This window comes from Ctenopharyngodon idella, chromosome 2, assembly GCF_019924925.1.
Source record: "Ctenopharyngodon idella isolate HZGC_01 chromosome 2, HZGC01, whole genome shotgun sequence".
Lineage (NCBI taxonomy): Eukaryota > Metazoa > Chordata > Actinopteri > Cypriniformes > Xenocyprididae > Ctenopharyngodon > Ctenopharyngodon idella.
Genome location: NC_067221.1, coordinates 23,852,233 through 23,876,392, shown reverse-complemented (window position 1 = coordinate 23,876,392; position 24,160 = coordinate 23,852,233). Strand labels below are relative to the sequence as shown.

The window sequence follows — 24,160 nt, the reverse complement described above, 5'->3', positions numbered from 1 at the left end:
TCAGATAACCAAATCCGGATTTACTAGTGCTCTACAGAGCCCCTAGAGGGACATGGTGATGGAAAAAACATTAGATATGATCATTAGAAATGATTATATATATATGCATGCACTGAAATATTTCAGTGCATTTGCATTCTCTCATAAAAGTTTTGCATAGTGTTCACCTGAGAAACTGCGTTCGCTCACAAAGAACTTTTGACTGGTTCATCTCTTATGATTGTGCCAATGTAGTTTACAAACAGTGCTAAAAAAACACTTTGAATTAAATACAGTATTTTTGTTTGATATTTACAGCTGTTTGGGGATTATTTTATGGCACCAAAATCTATTTTTTACTTTACAGTAGGTTACCAAAAGGCTAAATATGTTGCCTAATGTCTACTTCTAATTTATTACTTTAACAGTTAAACTAATCAAGAGCAAAATACAAAAATGTGTGTATAATATATGATACAAATGTTGTTGTTGTTTTTTTTTTGACCAGTTTTAAAGTTATTACATTTTTGTTCCAGAAATCCACCCTTCTGATGATCAGTATAGTCCAGATTTTTTGGATCAAAAGTATCCCAATTTTATTAAAAAGTTTTGAATAACACAAACTGGTGATTTTATCCAGATCAAAACCAAGATTGTATTTTGTATTGATTTCAGAATCCTTTTTTTTCTTTAGAACAACCCATTTTTAAGATATGATCTAATCCGATGGCCGAAATCCGATCAGATTACTTTTGAACTGGCCCCTGGTGATTCTGCAATGTATAATCTTATGACAACGGTAAACTTTTAATGTAGCCTATTGCTTTTATAAAATGATTACTACATACTACAAATATAATTTACAAAAATTATTTTGATGCCTTTTTTTTTTTTTTTTGTAGCTTAATCACAAAACTACTACTTTCTAGCCTACTTTATTCTCGTAGAGGATTTTTAAAAGCAGCAAAATTGACTTGACCTTTAACTTTTAAATTGGTAGTAAATGCCATCTCTTTTCCTGCACTTTGCTGTTACTGTGTGAAGTTTTCTCCAATGATGTAATTGAAAAAAGTAATTAAAACACTGCAATTGAAACTTTGCTCCACAGGAGGGCGAACATGTACAAACCTGCTAGCAAAAGTTGAGTCCTTGAAAGGGACTACCTCTACCTCGGCCAGGGCATGACTGCATGCATTTTTATTAAATCAGCCAATGCACAAAAGCAAACATGTACCAAAACACAATGTGGTAATTTGTTTATTTCCTGTAGCTTTTAGAAACCATATACAAAGCAACATACCCATCATCTCTATTTTGAAAGTCCATTTACAGCCTATTGCATTAAAATTGGTCTAAGTTCAAACCCTGCATTAGAGGGCAGCAAAGACAGAAAGAACAATGGAGCAAAAACTATGAATGACATTGCAAACATCAAAGAGGAATCACCAGTTTTGCCTTATTTTCACATCCTTTTCAAATACAAACTGACAAGTTGACTAAATGCTTACAGATTCTTTTTTTTTTTTTTTTTTTTTTTTTTTTTTTTTTTTAAGACTGGTTGATAGTTTATGTAAAAGATGAGAAAAATGCAATCACATCCTGTACTTCACCATACTCTTCTCCCACAGGTCAGTTCAGACAGTCCCAGTGGTCCTCTTTCATCCTTAAAAGATGCATTTTTGATGTCCGACCATAGCTCGTGTATAAAATAAAAAGTCCTTTCATTGCATCCCCCAAAACCAGGCAATATGGGAATGACGAAACTCATTTATATGAGTAAAAAAACAACTGAGCAAATACAAACAAATCAAAACATTAATACAAAAAGAGTCAAACAGTGCTGGGGTGCAGCATGAATAGTAATCTCAGTTAGATGTGTAACAGCACTGCAGAGAACAAGAAACATCAAAGGCAGATAGTGACAAAAACCCTTCATCAGGGTCAGAAACTCAGAAAATGTGCGTCTACCGCTTCGGCAAAAGCTTTTAAGTGCCACATCAACAAATGAGAAATCGCTAGCACCCATTCGTTTTTCTGTTGTGAATTAAGGAAGATCATTTATACATCCTAAATAATCTTCTGAGTGGCAGATAATCAGCCAGTCATGCCTAACTTTTGAGAATGAGTGCTCAGAATTATATTGGGTTTATTTTAATTGGTCACTTTGATAAACGCCAGCACAGCTGGAAGCGCCCTTGTGCACAGATAGCCCTTCTAACATCATTCATAATCACTGTCAGTCAGTGGAGGACGGGGGATTTTAAGTCTCCAGTGTGACAGTGAAATTTAGGATCCATTAACACAGGCATAACCTTGAAAAACCAGCACATGAATCGCCAGATCCACTGCATGATTCCTCACAGGTTAGTCTGGGTTGGAGAGCGTGTTCTCTGAACACTTCTCTAATTGCCTGTGGATCTGAGAATTGAGAAGCCATGTACGTCAAAGGACAGTGAAATTAATCTATGATCTCAGGGCTTCGTGTTGCCTAAGCACTTTTGTAAGGTTCCTATCTCTCTGTCCCGTTTCAGGCATTGCAGCCGGTAGTTTGACTGCGGATCTGAGAGCTCGGGCTGAGAGCAGGGGTCCAAACAGCCAGGGGCTGGACTTGTTCGGAAAGAGACTGCCATGAGCTCCATAGCCACCCTCTCAAACCATGAAGGAATTCTGATTCTTTAGTTTGTCAAGTTCTTTGATCTGCTGTCTCAGAAACAGAATCCTGTGTGAAAGCAAATAAAAAAAATAATTCACTAAATGTCATGTAGTTACACATTGTTCATTATTTAATCTAAATCGGGGTTACAGACCTCTGCTCTCTCAATGTGGCCTGGATTTCACACACTCGCACTAAAGAGCGAAGGTTCTTCAGCTCGGTGCAGATCTCTGACATGTAGAGGGTCCCCATATTGTGGATATCCTCACGCAACCGTGACACCTGTGCGACAGGAAATTGAGAATAAGAGTGAGAGAGGGGAGAACTTCAACAGTTAGAGAACTGATGTTTGATCCTTTAGAAGATTTATAAACAGTTGAAGAGACAAAGGCATGTTCACACCTGCTTCTCTACATGTTCTGCAGGCCAGCCTTGAACATGCTTGATGAGATTTTCATCAAAGTGCAATGCTAGAGAAGGAGTGAAAGTGCTTTGGGTTCGAGAGGTGCTGCCTGAGGCGGGAATGCTGATGCCCGCACTGCCATTAGAGCTCGACAAGCCCTCTTGGCTACTATAAAACAAAAAGAAAAGATTATTAAAAAAAAAAAAGGAAGAAAAAAGAAAAAAGAAAAAAGGAATTAGAACTTTAGTTAATAATAATAAGTTTTTTTGTTTGTTTGTTTTTTTATAGAAGTATTATAATGTATTAAAGTCATATCTTCACCAAAATTACAATATGACGTATACACTCACCGGCCACTTTATTACAGTAGGTAAACCTGTTCAACTGCTTGTTAACAACCATCTAATCAGCCAATCACATGGCAGCATCTCAATGCATTTAGTAGGGGTGGGTGGTATATCAAGTTCGCATGACATATTGATATGTTTTTTTACAAACAATATGGAATGAGGCAATAACGTTTAGATCAATATACAGTAGTTTTATACGAGTGCATTTGAAAAATAGAATGCAGAGTGAGCTGCGGCGGGGAAAGTGCATATTCCAATTTGTCCTAATCATGAGACAGGCTTTATATATAATAACTGGTAAGATATAGTTAACACAGTTTACAGCGGCTTGCCCTGTCAGATGCTGAGTCTGACAGATATATGTGCTGACAAATACTTGAATGTTTAATGCTTGAGATGTGGTGTTTCCTCAGTGCATAACTTACAGGTATATTTAAATGTAAATGTAAACGTAAATGTAAGAAATTCATGCAAATATTTCAATTTTGCTGTTAGGAGTGGATGAGTCTTCTGCAAGCAAATCTCTGCTAAACTTCACAGACTTTCGTGAACGAGCAGTGCTGCGTGCTCAAATAAAAACTGGTTACAACCGAGGTATGCAGAAGAGCATCTCTGAATGCACAACACGTCAAACCTTGAAGCAGACAGAATACAGCAGAAGACGACCCCACCAGCACACTCCTGTAAGCCAAGAAGAGGAAAGCATGGATCCATCCTGCCTTGTATCAATGATTCAGGCTGGTGGTGGTGTAATGGTGTGTGGGATAATTTCTTGCCACACTTTGGGCCCCTTGGTACCAATTGAGCATCATTTAAATGCCACAGCCTACCTGAGTATTGCTGCTGACCATGCCCATCCCTTTATGACCCATCTTCTGATGGCTACTTCCAGCAGGACAACGCACCATGACACAATGCTCAAATCATCTCAAACTGGTTTGTTGAACATAAAAATGAGTTCACTAAACTCATATGACCTCCACAGTCACCAGATCTCAATCCAATAGAGCACCTTGGGGATGTGGTGAAACAGATCATTGATGCAGCCGACAAATCTGCAGCAACTGCGTGATGCTAACATGTCAATATGAACCAAAATCTCTGAGGAATGTTTTCAGCACCTTTTTGAATCTATGCCATGAAGAATAAAGGCAGTTCTGAAAGCAAAAGAGGGTCCAACCAGGTGCTAGCAAGGTGTACCTAATAAAATGGCCGATGAGTGTACATGTACATGTGTGTGTGTGTGTGTGTGTGTGTGTGTGTGTATATATATATATATATATATTAGGTTTTATATAAATGCAATTTCTTTGTAATTGTAACATGCAGGTTGCAGTTCCACACTGAACTGGTAGATGGTGCTGTAAGACAACATCTGATAGGCTGCTTCTACATTGCCTACAAACAAAAGAAAAGTTCCTACTGAGAGATCCATACATTTGCCTGTGAAGACGGGGATCACTGAATTCCAGAGGTTTGTCAGAGCTGACTGACTGCTGGGACATTGATCCTTGTCTCTGAATTGATGCACTGACCTGAATTTGAAGAACAACAGAGATCAGAGAATCTAAACAGAGATGTCAATTAAATAATGGCAAATATACTTACAGGGTTCCCAATCTAAACCAAACATCAAATTCCCTGACTTTCACTGACTAAAAAGCTGAATTTCCATGACCTATAATGAACGGAAAAACAGGCTGCTGTTGTGCTGAGCACTGAGCAGACAAACATCTGCCACAGACAGTATTTTAAAATCCATCCATTTGCAAGCTTTATTTACTTGTTCACAGACGTTTTTAGTACAAAACTAAGTTAAACATTCATACACACTACATTTTTTTGCTCTTTTACCCATTAAATGCACTTTGGTATTTTTCTGTACTATTTCTACAGAAATTAATTTATAGTTTTTATGCTTTCAGGTGTTAAACGCTTTAGAGGATTTTCTGTTTCTCATCAAGTTCATCATTCAGTCTTTTGATTTCTTCACATTTAGTTTTTGCAGACCGTCTTAGACTGTTTGACACTAGGCTATTTATGTAAATGGTTATGATTATTTAAGTCTGAAATAAATAATTATTAAATAATTAAGTCCCATAATATTTTTCCTTCACAAGCAATGTTGGTAGTTTATCCAATGTGCATTTATTAATTTATTCATATTTATTCATTCTACCATGGTGAATAAACGAAGGTAACGGCTACGCACGACCAATTTGAAAATTCTGTGCGACTGCCACTAGCTTACCGTGTCCTAACCAGACTTGACAAAGCTACAAGACGACAAAATCAATCATAAATCACAGCCAATCATAACAGCATGTGGGTGGGCTCTGTTCGCAGCTAAACATGAAAACCAAACGAAATTAAACAAAATTAAACCATAAAACATTCAAAATACATACTCAGTGACTGATTCAATCTTTGTCATGAAATACACTTGTTTGAGCTTTGCTTAATATTAAAATGGTTTTAGCTTGAATATCATTTTGCATGACTTTAATAGCCACTATGAGAGCAACAATGGATAATTTACCTCAGGGTTTGAAAAGAAATGAAAGGAAAGAAGAAACTGTAAGTAATAAATACTTTTCTTTGTGCATTTATGTCCTTGTTCCCTCTCTATGACCTGAACTATTAGCTGCAAAATCCCAGAAATATAGAAACCATTTCAAAAATAGAATCCTGTGTCGTGTCGCGGCTGGTTAGGACAGTCTTTGAAGTGGTCATTTTGTAGCCAAAGCTCTTGAAATTTACATTTTCCTGGCATGTTTGCCTTAGCAGGTACAGGTGACTGCATTTGACTTAAGTGATTGCCAGTTGAGTTGGAAGGGAATAAAATGCCGCTGAAAAATAGCCTAACCATAATACGCAAAACACGTAAAAACGCAATAAAAAAAAATGTGGTATAGAAAAATTACATTGATAAATGGAAAGTAAAATTTAATGCAACAAACAAAAATGACTTGAACAAAAATGACTTGAACAAAAAAAACAAAATAAGAATTCCCTGACTTTCAATGTCTGGAATAGACCTTTTAAAATTCCATGATATTCCAGAAATTCCATGACCCGTGGGAACCCTGTACTTAGTATAAACCTACAGCAGTACACGTCTCTAAAATGTATGAACATCATTGCATTAGATAACTAAATATCAAACCAAAGTGGCATTTCTTTAAAAGAACTATAGCAAAAGCACATTTTAAATAAAACAGTATTAAATGATAAATATGGGTGTTTCTTCAGCTTTGGGTACTTTTATTTCCCAGGGGATGATTTTTTTTTCCTCTTTTCTCTTTTTACTTTAAGTTAAATGAAAATCATATTTAAAAAAAGTTGTGAAATCTTATTAAATCTGTCAAAAATGCCTTTTATATAGAAATCTGATTGTGTTACCCTTGTCCTAGACTCAGATTTTCAGATTTTAAACTACACAAATCCATCATAAAAATATAGGAATTATAACATTTAAAACCTAAACAGAATATCTAAACCAAAAGCAAAACAATCAAACCATATTTATTGTTAAAAATGACGTCAATTTTTCAAAAGTAACTGACCCACATTTGTGGTATCTCCACCAACCTAAACAATTTAATATCAAAAAAAGTTTTTTGAAAATTATATTTAAAGCTGCAGTCCGTAACATTTTTTGGTTAAAAATGATCCAAAATCAATTTTTGAGCAAGTACATAACCAACCAGTGTTGAAAGCTATCTTCTTACCTTAGCCCAATTCACAACAGTAAGCTTGTAATAACGTTTTATAATTCGGGTGGTACTGGTAGGTTTCTGCGGGAAATTCGAGCATGCAGCCTTTCAACTTTGTGTCATTACGTCACGTGTGTTTACATAAAGAACGAGTCCCAGCTAGGCTATATGGCATGTGAGGATGCTGCATGTGATGGATCATTTGTAGCCTTTTCTCACAGCAGCTGGAATAATTAAACATTTTAATGGCGGATTATATGGTATGACAAATTAACATTAGAGATTAGACTGTACAGAAATTGAAATCTACAGGTAACAATAATACACAGTAAATACACGTAGTCACGCAATGCTGATGTTGTTAACATTAACAATTTGAGAACAACGTATAACAATAATAATTTGCATGGTTTGATGTGATATGAGCTAAGTGATCGTTAGATTTAATCACCATTGGTAGCATGATTTATTGTAAAGCTTTTTTTTTTTTCCTCCCCTCAGTTGGTCAGAACAAAAGTGGCAGATTTTTTACTTGTTGTATTTTGGCCATACTTCAACGGCTACAATCTGTGATTACGAAGTACAGTATCCTCCGGTGCAGTGACTGACAGCCACAAATTCTCCTCAAAACATTAGATTCACCCACGCTCAGGAGCCGTGCCGATGCACAACCCACGTAAAGATGATAATTCCGCAAATAACTGCAATTGCAGGTTTCGAACAGAGATGGCGACAAAGAGGCAAAACTTACGGACTGCAGCATTAATAGTGTCTTTAGGACACTATTACTACACAACTGTAAAGTTATCCTCCGCAAGATGTAATTTTACTCCAAAAATGTAATGTAATTTTGATCACCACCATCACAGAAAGCTAATTTGGTTGAAATCACACTGTGGTGGGAATTTCTGACTTGCAGAAGAAAAAAAAAAAAAAAAGACAATTCTGGTGTGATGTAAAAGTCAGGAGGACCATAATTGTCTGTAGTTAAAAACAAACAAACATATACGTTCTGGTTGTCAAACTTACTGGAACAAGTCCATAACTAATGAGATGCATAAACTACACTTGTTCTTGCTCTGCATTTAAGGCTGGCATACACTACATGACTTTTGCCCAGATTTGCAGTCTGTAGGTGTTGACTCTACTTGCCGAAAGTCAGAGCACAGAGGGGGGGAAAAAAAAAAAAATTCACAGAAAATCATGTAGTGTCTGATGGTCAAAAACTCCTGATTTTTTTTTTTTTAGCATATGCCACATGGATTGATATGTTATCTAATACAATGACTGAATGACATTCTTAAATTAAGCATGGCTTAAGTGTCCAAACACCTTCTGATGCCACTTTAACAGAGAAGCTTATAAAATGACTAACTGCTACTGACCTTTGGTTGTGAAGAGAGAGATGCGCAACTGAGCAGGGGTTTAGAGACAGCATTGGTCTGAGGCGTGCTGACTCTAGGAGACACGTATGACCTCGGTGAAGAAGCATCTGATGCTAATGACATGGGTGACTGTCCGGACTGTTGAGCTGTTCATTAGAAACGCAGTTATAGACATGGAATCCAGTAAATAGATACATAAAAGTTGGTGTGAGAATAAGAGGACTTTTTAAATGTGTCGATCTGCCAGTTTTGGATTGCTATAATTTACAAAACAACAATATAACAAATATACTGAATCGTACTTAACTAAATTACATTTTTTTTTCAAAATGTCTTATTCTGCACCCAAGTCTGAGCTCACCCATGTAAAATACAGTGGCTTAAAGAATTGTTCAGCATGTGCGTGTCCATGGTCTTGGGTGTGTATGAATGAGGAACAGTACAATACACAGTTTTGTAAAGTATGTTCACATAGTTCCATTACAAAATGTGGATTAGTTGCACTGCAGAACAACATCAGTTAAGGGAGGTGTGGAGGGTGACTTCAGCCGTACCTTGTGTGGAAAGCTGAGCAGCTTGGGAAAGCAGAGTAGTGACGTTGAAAGCGGACGGTCCGGCAGTGAGAAGCTTATGAAGCATAGACTGTAAGGAAGCTTGTGTGACAGCGGCTGTGAGGACTTGAAGACAAAGACAGAAAAAGACACACGTAGAGTCAAAGCAGTCCTAAACAAGCAAAGCAATCTGAAAAAGGCTCTAGCCTTTCAGCTTATGGTATTTTCACCATGTGGAGAGAAGATTCCACATATTGTGCAAAAAGCAGTTGTCAAGGTGTCAAAACAGCTAAAGCACAACATTTTTTGCAGTTTGGATGAAGGCCTAATCGTAAATATAAATTGCTACAGGTAGGTGCATTTGTATAGATCTTTATTATTTGCTTCCAAAGAATACAAAAACTCACATCACAGGGTTGATGTCACTTATGAATGTATTCTATCATAATTAAGAGTTATGACAACATCCCACTGGTTCAAATGGGTTTGAAATCATTAACTTGCAGAGACAACTCAAGAGAATGAACCAAACTGATCATTCAAGAATACATCAATTGACAGATTTAGGGCAGGGAATCAAAACTCAGTTCCTGGAGGGCCAACAGCCCTGCGGAGTTTAGCTTCATCCTTAATTAAATGTACCTGATGATCCAGCTAATCAATTCCTTCAGGCATATTTGAAAGCTACAGGTATGTGTGTTGAAGCAGGGTTGGGACTAAACTCTGTAGGAATGCGGTCCTCCAGGAACTGAGTTTTACACCCCTGGTCTAGAGAGCATCTCTTCCTGATCAAGGTATTAAGGGCTCTTCCTCCCTGAAGCAATAGATAGTTCAGCTGTCTACTGAATAGGGTAAGGTAAAAACATAGATTTTTCAATTAGTTTTCATTTGAACAGTCCAAATATTGATTCTTAAAATCCCAAGATGGAATTTTTACTGCACCATACATACCTATACCCAAATGAGTAAGATCAAAGTAAACCAAAATAGGAATCAAGAGCTTGTGAATCAGAACTGAATTTGGAAATCTGTAGGGCTGCTCCCTAATAGTCACCTAATCGTTAGTCGATAAGAAGGGGCTTAGTCAACTAAAATTTTATTAGTTGCGGGGGAAAAAAAACTCCACAGGAAGTGGTGAAGTCACGCAGTCCGTGATGGACAGATCATTACCAGCTGGTCTATGTGGTAATTACAGTACATCGGGCAGGACATCCAAACACTCGCCCATCATTCATCGGCCTCAAACATGGTTTATCATCCGAAACATGTTAAGTAGTAGCAACATGCCCACAAGCTTTAACATTAACCTAGAAAAATGTTGGCTATTCAAGTGTTTGTGCGGAGTGTGAAAGCTTACTGTAGTGCGCTTACTGCATAACAGCTAATATGGAGATCACTTGCACTTAAAATACGCCGTCGTTTTTGGTCTTACAGATAAAAGTAATACATCTTTTGAATCTGTAAGTCTACTTTTATTTTTGTGCACTCATAGTAACAAAACGTGCTTTTGTAAAATAACGAAAGCAAACAGGGTGCGCTTTCTGCCATCTCTCTCTGTGAATTTAATTGTGCGAAAAAAAAAAAAAGAGGAAAGAAAAGAACCGAAACTCCACGTAAACTTGCTTCATAGACATGAAAATGTCTATAAAAAGCAAAATGTCTACTTTTAAATGAACTATTTAAAATGGAAAACAAATATTCTCAGGTCATGTAATCCATATGAAATGTGCATATATGCACGTCCACTACTGCGGAGATGATTCAGCATCGTCAACTTCATCACTGCAGCCGAAAATACAGAAAACACTAGTTTATCAGTTAATTATTAAAATGTTAAAGCAGTCTCCTTGCCGTTTTTCCCTGATGCATTCATAACTGCCGGTACACTGTGGCGAGCTTTATGCGTGCGCTTGAGTGCCGGCTCTTTATTATGATTTATATGGTTTATTAATAAACGTGCGATTAGTCGACTAATCACTTAAAATGAACGACTACTAGTTCACTACGAGGAAATCTAGAAATCTGTATCCAGCCCCACCTCTGATGAATAGGAAATTTAGACAAGATTAGAGAGAAGAATAACAGTGTAAGCAGCATGAAAAGTACGAGGACCAGGAAAAAACTTGCAAGATCTGATATTTTTACTTTAAAGAGATTTATGCACAAAGAATAGTTTATTTTAATAGGAGCAAGATGACAAGAATGATTGGAGTGATTTATGAGAGTGCATCTTATAGAAAATAATAAGAAGCTTAAAATTACTTTTTTACTCTGAAGACTTTGAGTGCAAACCATCCTTTTACTGCCAAACAATTTGGAAAAACTTGAAAAATGTGGTATACTTTTATATTATAGGCTTTTTACAAGAACCAAATCAAACTTCATTAACCATAAACTGCATTTAAAAAAATAAAAAATAAAAAAATAAATAAAAAAAAAACTTATTGATTTATCATAGGCCACATTCCCAGTTTTTGATAAATTTAATGTCAATAAAACAAAAACTATCATGATTTATTATTAATTAAAAAAAATGATTAAATAAGAAATATATTACTTTTGTGATAATACCACTGTACTGTAAAATATAAAATGAAGTACTTAAAAATAATAATTTAATTTAATAGAACAACTGTAATACAACAAGACTAATATCTTAATATATTTATTTTCAAATGTTATACTATCAAGCTTTTATTTTGGCAGTCCTCAAAGCATTTCTTTTGCTACAAATCAGATGAAATGGGTGGCGCACACTTTATTCCCAAAAGCGCGTTCTAAGCAACTTGCAGACACTTGCAGAGATGGTGTTTGAATCGAACAAAATTTACTGAGAACTGAGCCATCACTGAAAACATCAGATCATAAGCTGTTCATGTGTGTTTAATGAACAGTGCAACTGCGGACTGGTCCACGATAGACGCCCGCTTTCAAAAGCTCCTATCTGTATCTGTGTAAGCGCTCTGTGAAGAGCGTCATTGATGACTATTTACAGCATGTTTTTGAAGCTGTGATTATTGAAGCCAATCAGACATATCTGATGAGCGCGTGAACACAATGGCCAATCAGAAGGGATTACTGATCTAATGGTGATTACTGTACACGTTTTTGAAGACTCCCCAAACAGAAGAAACCAAAAGCCCTAACCAGTAAAAATCAATTTCATTTTTAAGTTTATTCTCTCGATAAAAACAAAAACAAGTTAACGTAGCACTTAGCGATTACCTTCATTAATTTTGCCCATGTCCACATTGCTGTGGTTCATCTGCAGGGTGGCCTGCAGCGCGGGCAGCAGCTGTCGGAGGAGTGCGGGGTCCTGAAGCAGAGTGGAGGCTGAAGCCTGCAGGGCAGGAGACACAGGCACTGTGGAGGACGAGGAGGAGCTGGACGTACTGGAGGGGTTAATGGACAAAGGCTGAGAATAACCAGAGTGTGATAATGGCTTCTCCGCTAAAGAAGATTCTGAGGAAAGAAAGGGATTGTGGAAAAACAAGACGCATGTTCAGAACCACTGAAACCATCAGCAAAATGAACTATCAACATAATACAACTTGAAGGAACCAAAGAAATTTGTTTCCGTTACTTGTACTACTGAGGGCACTTGTGGCACTGGCCTGCATCGCCTCTTGTCTGTAGTCTCGGTCTTTGGGAAAGCTGTTAACCACAGTCTTGGCACCTTCTCTCTGCCTTTGTTCTCTGTTCACACAGGAAGACTAGCGTCAGTTGATGGTTGAAGAGGAGTATAGGCAGTTACAGGAGATCTAAAGCAACTAACCTTTCCAGCCATTCTTTAGGTTTCTCCCACTGAGAGACTTCTGTCCTGCAGTTATAGTAGTACTTCTTCCCAGATGAACTGATATGCTCTGACCAGTCATCTGCTGGCTCACGATGCTGAAAGAGACAGGAAATAATGTTGATATTTAGAGAACATTAGGAATAGAGATGAGTCACAATTATTCATTAGTGAGGTCAACTTAGTCTTTTTTTTTATATCTGCTTTAAATATCCTGTACAGTTGAATCGACCTTACAATTAGATCTCACGGTTTAAAATTAACCAATACATTTTTTTTTTTTTTGTAAAATGTTTGAATTAGAATTCCATTTATAATTTTATTAGAACAAAACTCTGCTGTGAATGAGTATATTTAATTATACATTGTCATTTGAACTGAACAACCAGCAGACTGATTTAAGTGTCAGACACTAAAATATACATCACAGTAGCCTCATGTAGCCAGACCTTCAGACTGACAGCATAAGGTCTGGACTCCATCGCAGCTTTCACTGGCCAAGGACCCCCCAAGAGTCTGACCGACATGTAAAGCAACCAATAACAGTCCGTTTTGTTCCGCATTAAGTCTAGGGTGTGAAAATGTAAAGTCGATGTCCCTACGATTACAGACCAGCGCGCGTCTAATAACGTTGTGCAAGTTTACCGCAACAATGGTGCCGTGAACTTCACATACTTTTGAAAATCCAGTGTTTAGTTGATCCTGATAAGCGCTCATTGTCACAGTCGTAAACACAACGGCTTTCTTCTTCCATGAAGGGGGTTTGGCACCACAACAGCTTTGTTTCCAGGCAGACCGTTAAAGAACGCGACACACGTCTCCCGGAAATCCTGTAGAATTCAACCAATCAGATGACGACTACGAAACTCCTGAAGTGTTTCCCATTTTGTGTGCCTTATGCATCAGACATTCAGCCATCGGTCCGTGACGTCTGAGGCTGAGACTGACATCACAATAACAATTCTTTTTTTATTTGGGATCAAACATAAGTGAAAAAAATCAGTGAGGGAGTCAGTTATGAACTTTGCAATAGCTCTAAACAATTTACACACAAGTGAGTTGTTGTGAATTTTTTCGACTGAAACAAGTCATTTGTTTGCAAATTGGACATCACGCCTCATACTTTGTTTATTGTTGCATGCTGGAAACTGGTGCACACTCTAAAGCTGTAATTAATTAACAGCACCACATATAAGATGGTATCAGACAAAACATCATGGGGATGCACATAGTTTTCCCAACATGTTTGTCGCCAATGCCAACTGGATTTTTTTTGTGAGGACTGCGACAGCGTTGTTCAATAAAAGTATGGCTGCAACAACTAACTGATAATAATCGATAATGAAAATAATCACATTTGTTGTTGATCATTGATTATTCGCACATGCGCACTGAAAACATCTACCAGTCATGTCACTAGTGAATAAAGCATTTCTAAGTATAAAACGCATCTGAAATATAGTGAAGGACAAAGATTGAGCTGTTGGAGGCGAACACTGGTGCACATATGCGTGCTGATGGAGCACAATAAAATAGGAGTGCAATAATTGACTAAAATATACATTTTGATATGTTATATATTAGGGGTGGGAATCTTTAGTCACCTCACGATCCGATTCCGATTCCGGGAGTCACGGTCCGATTACAAAACGATTCTTGATCTACTTTTTTTCTTATTAATTAATTATATTATTATAAGTAGCCTAGTTTTTAAAATAATTATAAATTGAAAAAATTACTAAATTAAAACAATTGTTTAAGAATTTTAACTTACATAACCTCAAAACATACGAGCAAGTAGCAAATAATAAAGAGGAGCAAAGAAACATAAGCAATAAACAAATAGTGCTTTCAGTATTTAAGATTATCTGAACGTTTTCCATTCAAGAATTATGAGTGATTTTTCTTTATCTTTACGGTTGTTTGATTGTTACTATGACAACATAGACGGCGGGAACTCTTCACGCATGGATCTCTTTTGAAATATAAGAAGTAATGTGGTTTGTCCTGTCCTTTTAATCCCTTAAGACATAACTGGCTGTGTTTACATTAATTTTGCGTCACAAAATCATTTTTGAGACGCAAGTGCATTAAACCACTTAAGCTGGATTTATACTTTCGCCCTGGCTCCGCACCGCGAGCCTCCGCAATCTCCACAAACGGACAAGACTTTTATACTTGGCGCGCTCGCCGTTGTTCTATTCTTTGAAACGACAGGGGGTGACTCAGAGAAATTGTCCTCTAAATCAGCAGGAAGCAGCGGTGAGAAGAAAGGTACACGTGACAAATGTTTATTCTAGTAACCTTAAACTTCACCAAAACCACACTGCAAAAAGAATCGTGTAAAACCCAGTAAACTGTGAGATCATTACTTTCGACATTAGAAAAAAATATATGGATATGAAAACATGTATACAACTAAATTAATGATCTCTTAAAAAAAATGTCTAATTCCACTAAACATTTTCATTTAGTTTCGTAAACATTTTTTATTAAACATAGACCTTTATTTTCATTAAAAGTGATTATTTCTGGTATTGTAGGCACATTTTGTAAATGTAACCAACTAATTTAGAAGCACAATCTGGGTGCCGGTGTGGTGAGACGTACATACTCGGCCAGATTCGCCTCACATTCGTGCATCTTCGGATGCGGAGCTGCGTGGAAAGTTAGAAAATTTGCCGTGCACACCGCCACACGAAATGGGTTTGCACACACTGAACGCCGCGATGACATCACTTTTGTCGCGCGCACCCAAGCAAACTTGTGGACGCGTCGAGTATAAATCAGGCTTTACACGGAGTCGCGCACAGCCGCATGCGCGAGCACTCTTCACAATAGCGCGCATCAGCATTTGAAATTGAAAGCAGCCTTCTGAGTTTCATATTTTAAATAAATAAGTCCACTGCATTCCAAACGACATAAATGATGACTTCGTAGAGAATTTGTAAGGAAAATACCGGCGAGCACTGCATGTGTAACATCAAACAAAGCGCACGTCTCTCACAGGCCACCCTGTTCAATGAAGCCCGCGAATGTCCTTGTAATTCGCTTCAACCTTTCCGAACTTTATGAATGATTATTTTGCGGAAGGTTTGAGTGGTGTATGTGTTTGAGGAATTGGAAGCAGGCAGAATACGGGTGTTTCTAAAGCACACTCAGCGTCATCGCACATCTGGTTAAAAACTATAAGCTCAGAATCGATCCAGAATCGTTGGAGAGAGAATCACGATGCATCGATGGATCGATTTTTTCTCTCACCCCTATTATATATGCATTTTGTAGGACATTAAATGTATGTTTAAAATGCTACATGGAACCCAAGTAGTAAATTTAAAGGAACTGTTTTAATGAGATATAACTTAATATATCCAGATAAGTTAGTGTGTGTGTTAATGAGTGCGTTTAACCCTTTGCTTTGCACAATGTATAGCATAGCCTACATGCCTTCTTCAGTTTGCAAACTGTTTGAAGGAAAACACTGGGCAAGAGGTGTTTAAAAAAAATAATAAAATTAAAATTCAGAATTTTAAATCTAATTAATCGATTATTCCAGGACACAGTTGATTGATTGATTATCAAAAAAGTACCCTAAATAAAAGGTTGCATAGTTTTTATTTAGTTTTGTTGAATATCTGTCAGTTCCATTGCTGGGCTGTGTTAAGCATTCATATACTGCTAACAAACACATCTGATCTGTGTCTGGGTGACATGGCCCTAAACCAGCTTAATTATACAGGGCTTCCTTAACACTAACTAGCTGTTCAGACAATCCAGTGACTAAACAACTTACCATCTCTGAAGTTCTGTTTGGATGAGGGTGAGAACTGGATGCATGATGGGAGTTTTCTTGTGGAGAAGAACTGACGCCTGAAACATAATTGAGATGATCAGAAACAGAAACTACTATGCATGTGAAAACCTGAAGTATTTGCAGAATATAATTCACTGAAACAAGGCAGATTTCTGGATATCCATTTAACACACTGGACTGCTAGTTCATAGGCTTGAGATGACAGTCCTGCGGCTGAGTGGTGGAAACATGGCCTCATGACAGAATGAGCTGGTTTCCACTGATGTCCCAATTGTTGATCACTGCATATATAATTTTAGACCTTGTGTTTTTTAAATTTTTGTCCAGTTGTGAGAAAAAGAAAAAAAAAGTAATTATTTCTCACTAGAACATTTTTATATTTTTGGACTTGAAGCGGTACTGCACAGACCGTTCGGTGTATGACATCAAAGTACTGCGAGGGCTATTAGAGAGCTGACGGCTCAGTATGCTTTTGAGTCACTCTTGCGGTACTTTGACGTCATCGGTTAGTGCTGCGGCACTTCAAGTTCAACAAGCCTAATAAATGGTTCACCCGATTCTTTCAAAACACAGATTCAGAAATGAAATGCAGCTGTGTGTTGCTCGGAGATGAACAGTTCTGCTTTGTCTTTATATTTTCTTTGGCAAAATTGAGCAAAACAGAATAAAATAAAAAATAACAATAAAATAAAACAATATTAACTTATTTATTTAACTGTTGTATAAAATCAGTATCACATTTGCACTCGCGCTATTCTGGACAGAAAAACAGCACTTTTCTCGTGTGATATAGATCATATATATATGTGATTAACTATCCCCTGGTTTCACAGTCAAGGCTTAAACTAGTCCCAGATTAAAATGCAAGTTTGAGCTGTCTCAACTACACAAATTCCCATGATCGATCGTCATTTAAATTAACGATCAATTAATCGATTAATCGTTAGTCTTAATACTGCAATATGTGTCTACTGCAGTGGCATATAGTCAACAGCATGACAGGGTGTGCAAAATGCTGCTCAATGCCATGTTCCTCACCAAATGAATGAGAAGGGGTTTTAATCTAAATAAATGGCTAGAAGGATTGTAAAATGAGTTGATGTGATTGATCATTTATTAAATTACTTATCAAATATAACAACTAATACAACGTGTCCCCAACACCACCTCAGATGCGTGCTTGTCAGAATGTGTAGGCCTACTCTTGTTGTGGACGCGCTCTTCCTGGAACAAAGCGATCTAAACGGCAACTAAACCTAATGAAATCAAAACGATTTTTTAAAATAGTGTTCTCATTAATGTTATGGAATATGACAGTCCCAATCATAGTTATTATTAGTCGTGCATTGCTATCTGAGCTGCACGTACTGAAGCACTGAATGAACACCGGTAAACTGGAGCACTTTGATAGCGCATTATTTAACACAAAGAAACGCATCCTATATGAGAGTAATCAGATATATACAAATTAAACATTACAAAATGTCGCGAATGCACAAGTGAACTTGAACTAAGTTAGATGCTATTCAGAATGTGAATCATGTTGTGGGCGCGCTCTTCCAATCTGATAATCATGATGAAGGTGTAACTCTAGCTATAAAATGGTCCCAAACATAACTCTGGCACGCTCGCTTCATTTTTCCTCGCGTCTGCTTAACATGTACCTGTGAACCTGCTTAATCGACAATTGATAAGTTTTAGCGATTAAATGTATTATCGACAGTTAATCAATCATCCATTAAATGGTAACATCCCTAGTCTCAACTGAAAATAACTTGCACTGACATTTCTTAAAATAGGTCAGTGCCATTATTTTGTCTCAAGATGCACACCAGTAAGGTTTTTTTCTAAGGCATTTTTATGCTTAAATATCCTAATTTAACGAAGGCCTATTCCTAGCTTAAACTAAGCCCTGTCTGTGAAACCAGGCCTTTATCATATGATGTAAATATGAGACAAACTCAAACAGGGACATTTTTGCCCCATATCCATAATTTTAGGGACATTCTATAGGCTCCATCATGCAGTGAGTTGTTGCCCTGCATCATAGTCGTCATCAATCAACTGCATGAAATGTCAGATGACCTAGGTAGGTCTGGGGCGGGGCAAGTGAGTAAATATATGAGCACTATCACACGAGTAGCCGTGCGATATGGCTGTTGGATAAGGGTGAGAACTGGATGCATGGAAACATGGAGTCGTTGTTTTCTTGATCACTGCATATATAGTTTTAGACCTTGTGTTTTTTTTTTTTTTTTACATTTTGTTCCAATTGTGACCAAAAAAAAAAAAAAAAAAAAAGTTAATTCTCACTTGCCCTTAAGCCAAATCTGTTAGCTCTGGAACAAGTAATGGATTAATAAGACCAAAGATTGCCCGTTTGATATACCCAAAACGAATTATGCCTCATGTTTAAACACTATCTTTATAAGAGCCAGCTGCAAATTCCTGAAGGACTGGCCGAGATGAAGCTGTACCCGCACATGAGCGCTAAACGGTCACTGATGGCCTGGAGCTCGCATCTCCGAAAGCATCTAAATAAATTCAAATAGGCGCTATGTTTATATTAGGGGTGACCCTGAATAGTTGACGATTCAATGCTTCGATAGGAGCCTGATTCGACTACCAATTTCACAGTTGAATCTTCGCAGAGGTGTTATGAAACGAGATATGGGGGAGCTCAATATCTGATTTTACATAGACGTACCGGTTCTCTCCCAATAGGTTAATATACAGCCTATTATGATAATGCTGTAAATAAAAATGTGAAAAGTAAGAAGCTTTTAATAAATATTTTTAATATTTTTGCGTGAATAAATCCAACCACCCCTGTGACAGATTTAAGTTTCACTTCCATGATCCCTGACCAGCAGAGGGCATCTTGGCGGCAAGGATTAAATCTTTAACAATGTCTGGGATAAGAAAATCTAAAGTGTAGAATTAGATGCACTTTGAAATGGTAAAAGATGATCCAAAAAACCTAAGATGCAAGTTGTGCCAACAAGTCATGTCCTACCACTCAACAACGACAAACACTGCGGCACGCTTCTGCCAGCCAACGTTAACGAGCTGACTAGCGCACTGTTTGAAAAGACTCAAACAGACACAGGCAGATCGCGTGAAAGATGATCAGGTAGGGTACAAGTGATTTCAAAACATTTCAGCCGGTTCTAATTTGATTTTTGGATGCTGTGAATGTTTAACTAAAAAGACTGCCACTCCAGTTTAGCGTTTATTGTCTCTGCAGTTAAAAAGACAAAGTTGACAATTCTGGCTATACTTTCGTTATTTTAATAATTTCTTTAATTTTAATTTATTTATTGATCACTCTGGGTTATCTAATTTAACTATTTGTGGCTTGTGTTTTGAATATATTTTCCCCTGCACTTTAGGCATTTTGCACTTGTGACTTGATTATGACCATTTTATTTTTATAATTATTTTTATTTATTAGAACGGTAGGCTATATTCTGTTCTAATTCAATTCTGTAAATTAATCAGTCGAATATAGGCGATCTGATTCGAATCTGATTCGACTATGTAAATCCGTAGTCGAGGACACCCCTAGTTTATATATAAATCGCATATCTGGGGTCTAAACAACTATATTCTTGCCTAAAAAAAAACTCTTAAAACTACATTCAGTAGTAGTCAAAATGCTGTTTTCTTACTTGCCATTTATTTAAATCAAATCTGTTTGTTACAGCCTCAGCTACAACTACAGTGTTTGAGGGTCAAAGTAGATGCTATTCACAGGCAGCTAATGAAGACCATAGGCTGGTATTAGGCAAATTTGTTACAAACCTACGTAGGTTTGTGCAGGAAGCAAGGCTGGAATTACAGACGACTCGTTTTAAGCACTTCAGAATCGGTTCTTTCTTTTGAGAGACAATAATTCTTTGATCTTTGAAGCTTTGCAGACCTTTTACATTCGCAAAGAGCTATATTACACACTGCATAAAGGTACACAAAGGTAATATCTGAAAAAGCATAATGGGGGGACTTTAAGTTCATCATAAGCATTAACTGATAACTGTACATTATATTTCCCCATATAGCCCACTTAATAAATAAGTGGGTTATATGGGGAATTGTTTTTGTTTTTTTTAATTAAAAAATAAATATGATTTCCCATATAACCCACTTAATTATTAGAAAGATTAATGATTTTTAATGATTAATTTAAACAGAATAGGATTTTAAGGTTCTAGGGAATTAAGAACAACATGCAAATGACATTAACTATATGCATATGGAACCACACTTTGCTCATACTCTTACCGCTGTCCCTCTCACGAGGCCGGTAAACGTGGAGTGCTTTCGTTTGACTGTGCCCTGTTCCGTCACTCTGCTTATTGTCTGGACTGTCTGATCGCCGCAGCATTTTAGTTGGTGGTGTGGAGTCTGACGAGTCTCGCATCTTGTCATGGCGATGGTCATTTGCAGAGTGACTCTTTGACTGATATTTGACAGGCTGGAAAATACAGTGTGTAAGAAAAGGACAGACAACCTTTTTACAAAGACCACTGAACTTTTATTATTGAAGAGAAAAGCAGGTGTAAATGATTTCAATATTATTAAATAACTAAATGAACTCTTAAAAATTATTTTACTACAAATGCTGTTAAAGAAAACCTGGTGCTTTTGAAAGAAACTCAAATAGGATGCTCATTAACCAAAACTAGACAGGAATCCAGATGATCTGCACTCTTATCTGTGTTTGTTAAGCTCACCAAGTCAATTCCAATAAGACGTAATACTGTATCTGATAAGACCTAAAAGTAAATGAGAATTATGAGCTATTATCTATTGGTTGTGAATCCAGTAATTAGGTTAGCTGACTACAAAACAAGCTAGCAAGCTGAGACGTAAACTCTCTAATAAGACTCTTCATAAACTAGTAGTCTATTTAATCTATAGAGCAATTTGCCAAATACAGATAACTGAACGCGATTACCTACAAAAGTATGACGTGTAATGTATATCATAGTTTCAGTTAGCAAAGCAGGAACTAGGCCTGTGAGCACTAGTGTTGTGCTAAAGCCGGCTAATACAATTTTGACACTATTTCGGCTTCTCTGCCAAATATATAACTACTTTCAAAGATAAAATACTTAATTGTGTACCTGGTAGGATTGAGGATCTCTTCGATCATTACACCTGTGAAAGACAAAAAAGTTAATATAGTCAGAAACGCGCTCTGCTAGCCAGCTAATGCTAACGTAGAGAAATAAAAACAACTCGCTATCAGAGGTAAAACAAAAACAAAAACTACTTTGAATCAATTTCCTCAAATATGATACGCAGTTAGTTTAGGCTTTAAAAGAATAGCTGAAGGGTGTAAACTGGAGGTAAATGTCTGTTTACCCATCATTGAGTCTGGATGGATTCGTTGCATGCATTACCATTAATGCTGCAATGATGTGGAAGTGAAGTGTTACTACTGAAGCAGTTCTGTTGAACTACAGCTCTCTTTACTGCTACTGTCTGCAAACACACACTGTTATATCGGTAAAAGTAGCTCTGCTGCAGTGCTGCTTCGCTATTCGGGAAAGAGCTGACGGTCCATCGCTTCGTTTTGCTCGCGACTGCGCCCTGCAAGTGCACGAGCAGATCAGCACGCGACGTGCACGAGCAGATGACTGCAACCTGTGCTCGCGAACCGACAAACGTGAAATATTTGCTAAACCTATTTAAATAAAACCAAAAGAAATGAAAACAATTGAGATAAGTACAAATCCAATTAACAAATCCAATTAAATTAAGTAACTTTTTTTATGTATTTGAATTTCTCCATAGATAGGCTACGAGATTCAATAGTTACAGAAAACAATATATATGACGCCATTCCATTTGTCGTATATATAGGACTTCCTGATGAAAGCAAACTTGACTGAGTAGGCCTACGCTCTACTGGCTACAACGGGGCTACAGGCGCACCAAAGGTGCATTTGATTTAATTTTCCTCTTAACCACTAGGTGGCACAAAATCCCAACGCACCACTTTCGTATGGGACGGAATTAGACTCAAAATGATTTACGAATGCATGCACAATTATCCATGAACTTGATAAATGTTGCAGATATGTTTTAGCTATCCACAACCAAATGCCTTTCAACTTGCGTGTGCAAAATTCAGAATTAAGTGAATGTGCAGCAACTGTAACAAATTTTGGTCATGTTGTCATTACTCAAAAACCTTTTCATTACTCAAAAACAATTTTTATGTCGGTAACTTGTATCTGTGTTCTACTTGTTAACAGTCACCAAATGTTTTTACAAGCAATGTTAGAGTCACAATATTGTTTGAAACATTAGAAGTCAAATGTTACATCTGCCCCCACATACAGAAGTAACAACACTACCAGTCAAACGTTTTTGAACAGTAAGATTTTTTAATGTTTTTTTAAAAAGTCTCTTCTGCTCACCAGGCTTCATTTATTTGATCCAAAATACAGCATAAACAGTAATATTGTGAAATATTTTTACAATTTAAATTTAAAATAACTTTTCTATTTGAAAATATTTTAAAATGCAATTTATTTCTGTGTTGGCAAAGCTGAATTTTCAGAATCATTACTCCAGTCTTCAGTGTCACGTGATCCTTCAGAAATCATTCTAATATGCTGATTTGCTGCTCAAAAAGCATTTATTATTATTATCAATGTTGAAAACAGTTGTCAAGTCAAGTCAAGTCAAGTCACCTTTATTTATATAGCGCTTTTTACAATGCAGATTGTGTAAAAGCAGCTTTACAGTGATAACTGGTATATAATTTTGGCTGCACAGCAGCTCTTAAAGAAAATGTCATTGTCCAGCTTAAGTAAGTTCAGTATTGATTCATTCTGTTGTAAGAATCAATAGTTATTAATTTAGTTAATTTATCTATATCAGCACTGGAGTAAACAGTGATGTCATCATCCAGCTCAGTTCAGTTCGCATACAAGGGTGTCAATGCAGGCAGATCAAAACATTGTTGAATATCAAATGTCAAGTGTCCCCAACTAAGTAAGCCAAAGGTGACGGTGGCAAGGAACCCAAACTCCAACAGGTAACATCAGGTGGCAAACAGGTGTTAAAATGGAGAAAAAAACCTTGGGAGTCGGGGGGCCAGTTCTCATCTGGCCAACAGTGAACAGTGCATGATTATGATTCAGGCAGCTTTCATAAGTCCGATTGGGATCGCAACAGTCAAAGTATTTATTCCAGTTCCATCTAGTTGAGGATCGTATTCATCACGCCAGTATAGGACGGTTTGTTGAGGATCTTTGCCACTGGCTATCGTGTTGATGAGGCCTTCACAGTGGATGATCTAGTTGACACAATCTCTGCTGACACTTCAGGGCTGCATTGTTGTCGTTTCTAGGCACAGGTCCTTGATCTCACCTGTATACAGCCCGGATCCGGCTGACTATGGTAAACCTCGGGATAAACAGAGAGACTAATATTAGTATAGATGCCATTCTTCTTCTGATGTAACGAGTGCATCTGGTGTTATAGGAAGTGTTCCCGGTTC

The 24,160-nt window shown here is 37.1% G+C and overlaps 1 protein-coding gene across 4 annotated transcripts; it reads right to left on the bottom strand.

Annotated features, from left to right (window-relative positions):
* Positions 1 to 1,220: 1,220 nt before the first annotated feature.
* Positions 1,221 to 22,366, bottom strand: wacb (WW domain containing adaptor with coiled-coil b). Of its 4 annotated transcripts, none has more exons than XM_051861409.1 (13): positions 22,050 to 22,353; positions 21,771 to 21,804; positions 20,926 to 21,118; positions 16,624 to 16,700; positions 12,813 to 12,928; positions 12,621 to 12,733; positions 12,263 to 12,499; positions 9,041 to 9,163; positions 8,487 to 8,632; positions 4,823 to 4,920; positions 3,035 to 3,203; positions 2,787 to 2,914; positions 1,221 to 2,698 (listed from the first exon to the last, which is right to left on the bottom strand). In XM_051861409.1, the coding sequence occupies exons 3-13, from the start codon at positions 21,062 to 21,064 to the stop codon at positions 2,629 to 2,631; spliced, it is 1,416 nt and encodes a 471-aa protein (XP_051717369.1). In that variant the 5' UTR covers positions 21,065 to 21,118; positions 21,771 to 21,804; positions 22,050 to 22,353; the 3' UTR covers positions 1,221 to 2,628. The 4 variants fall into 4 exon arrangements, with proteins under 4 accessions (XP_051717369.1, XP_051717357.1, XP_051717362.1 ...); XM_051861397.1 differs by having other exon boundaries at positions 22,012 to 22,350; XM_051861402.1 differs by lacking the exon at positions 9,041 to 9,163 and having other exon boundaries at positions 22,012 to 22,366.
* Between the last annotated feature and the right edge of the window lie 1,794 nt (positions 22,367 to 24,160).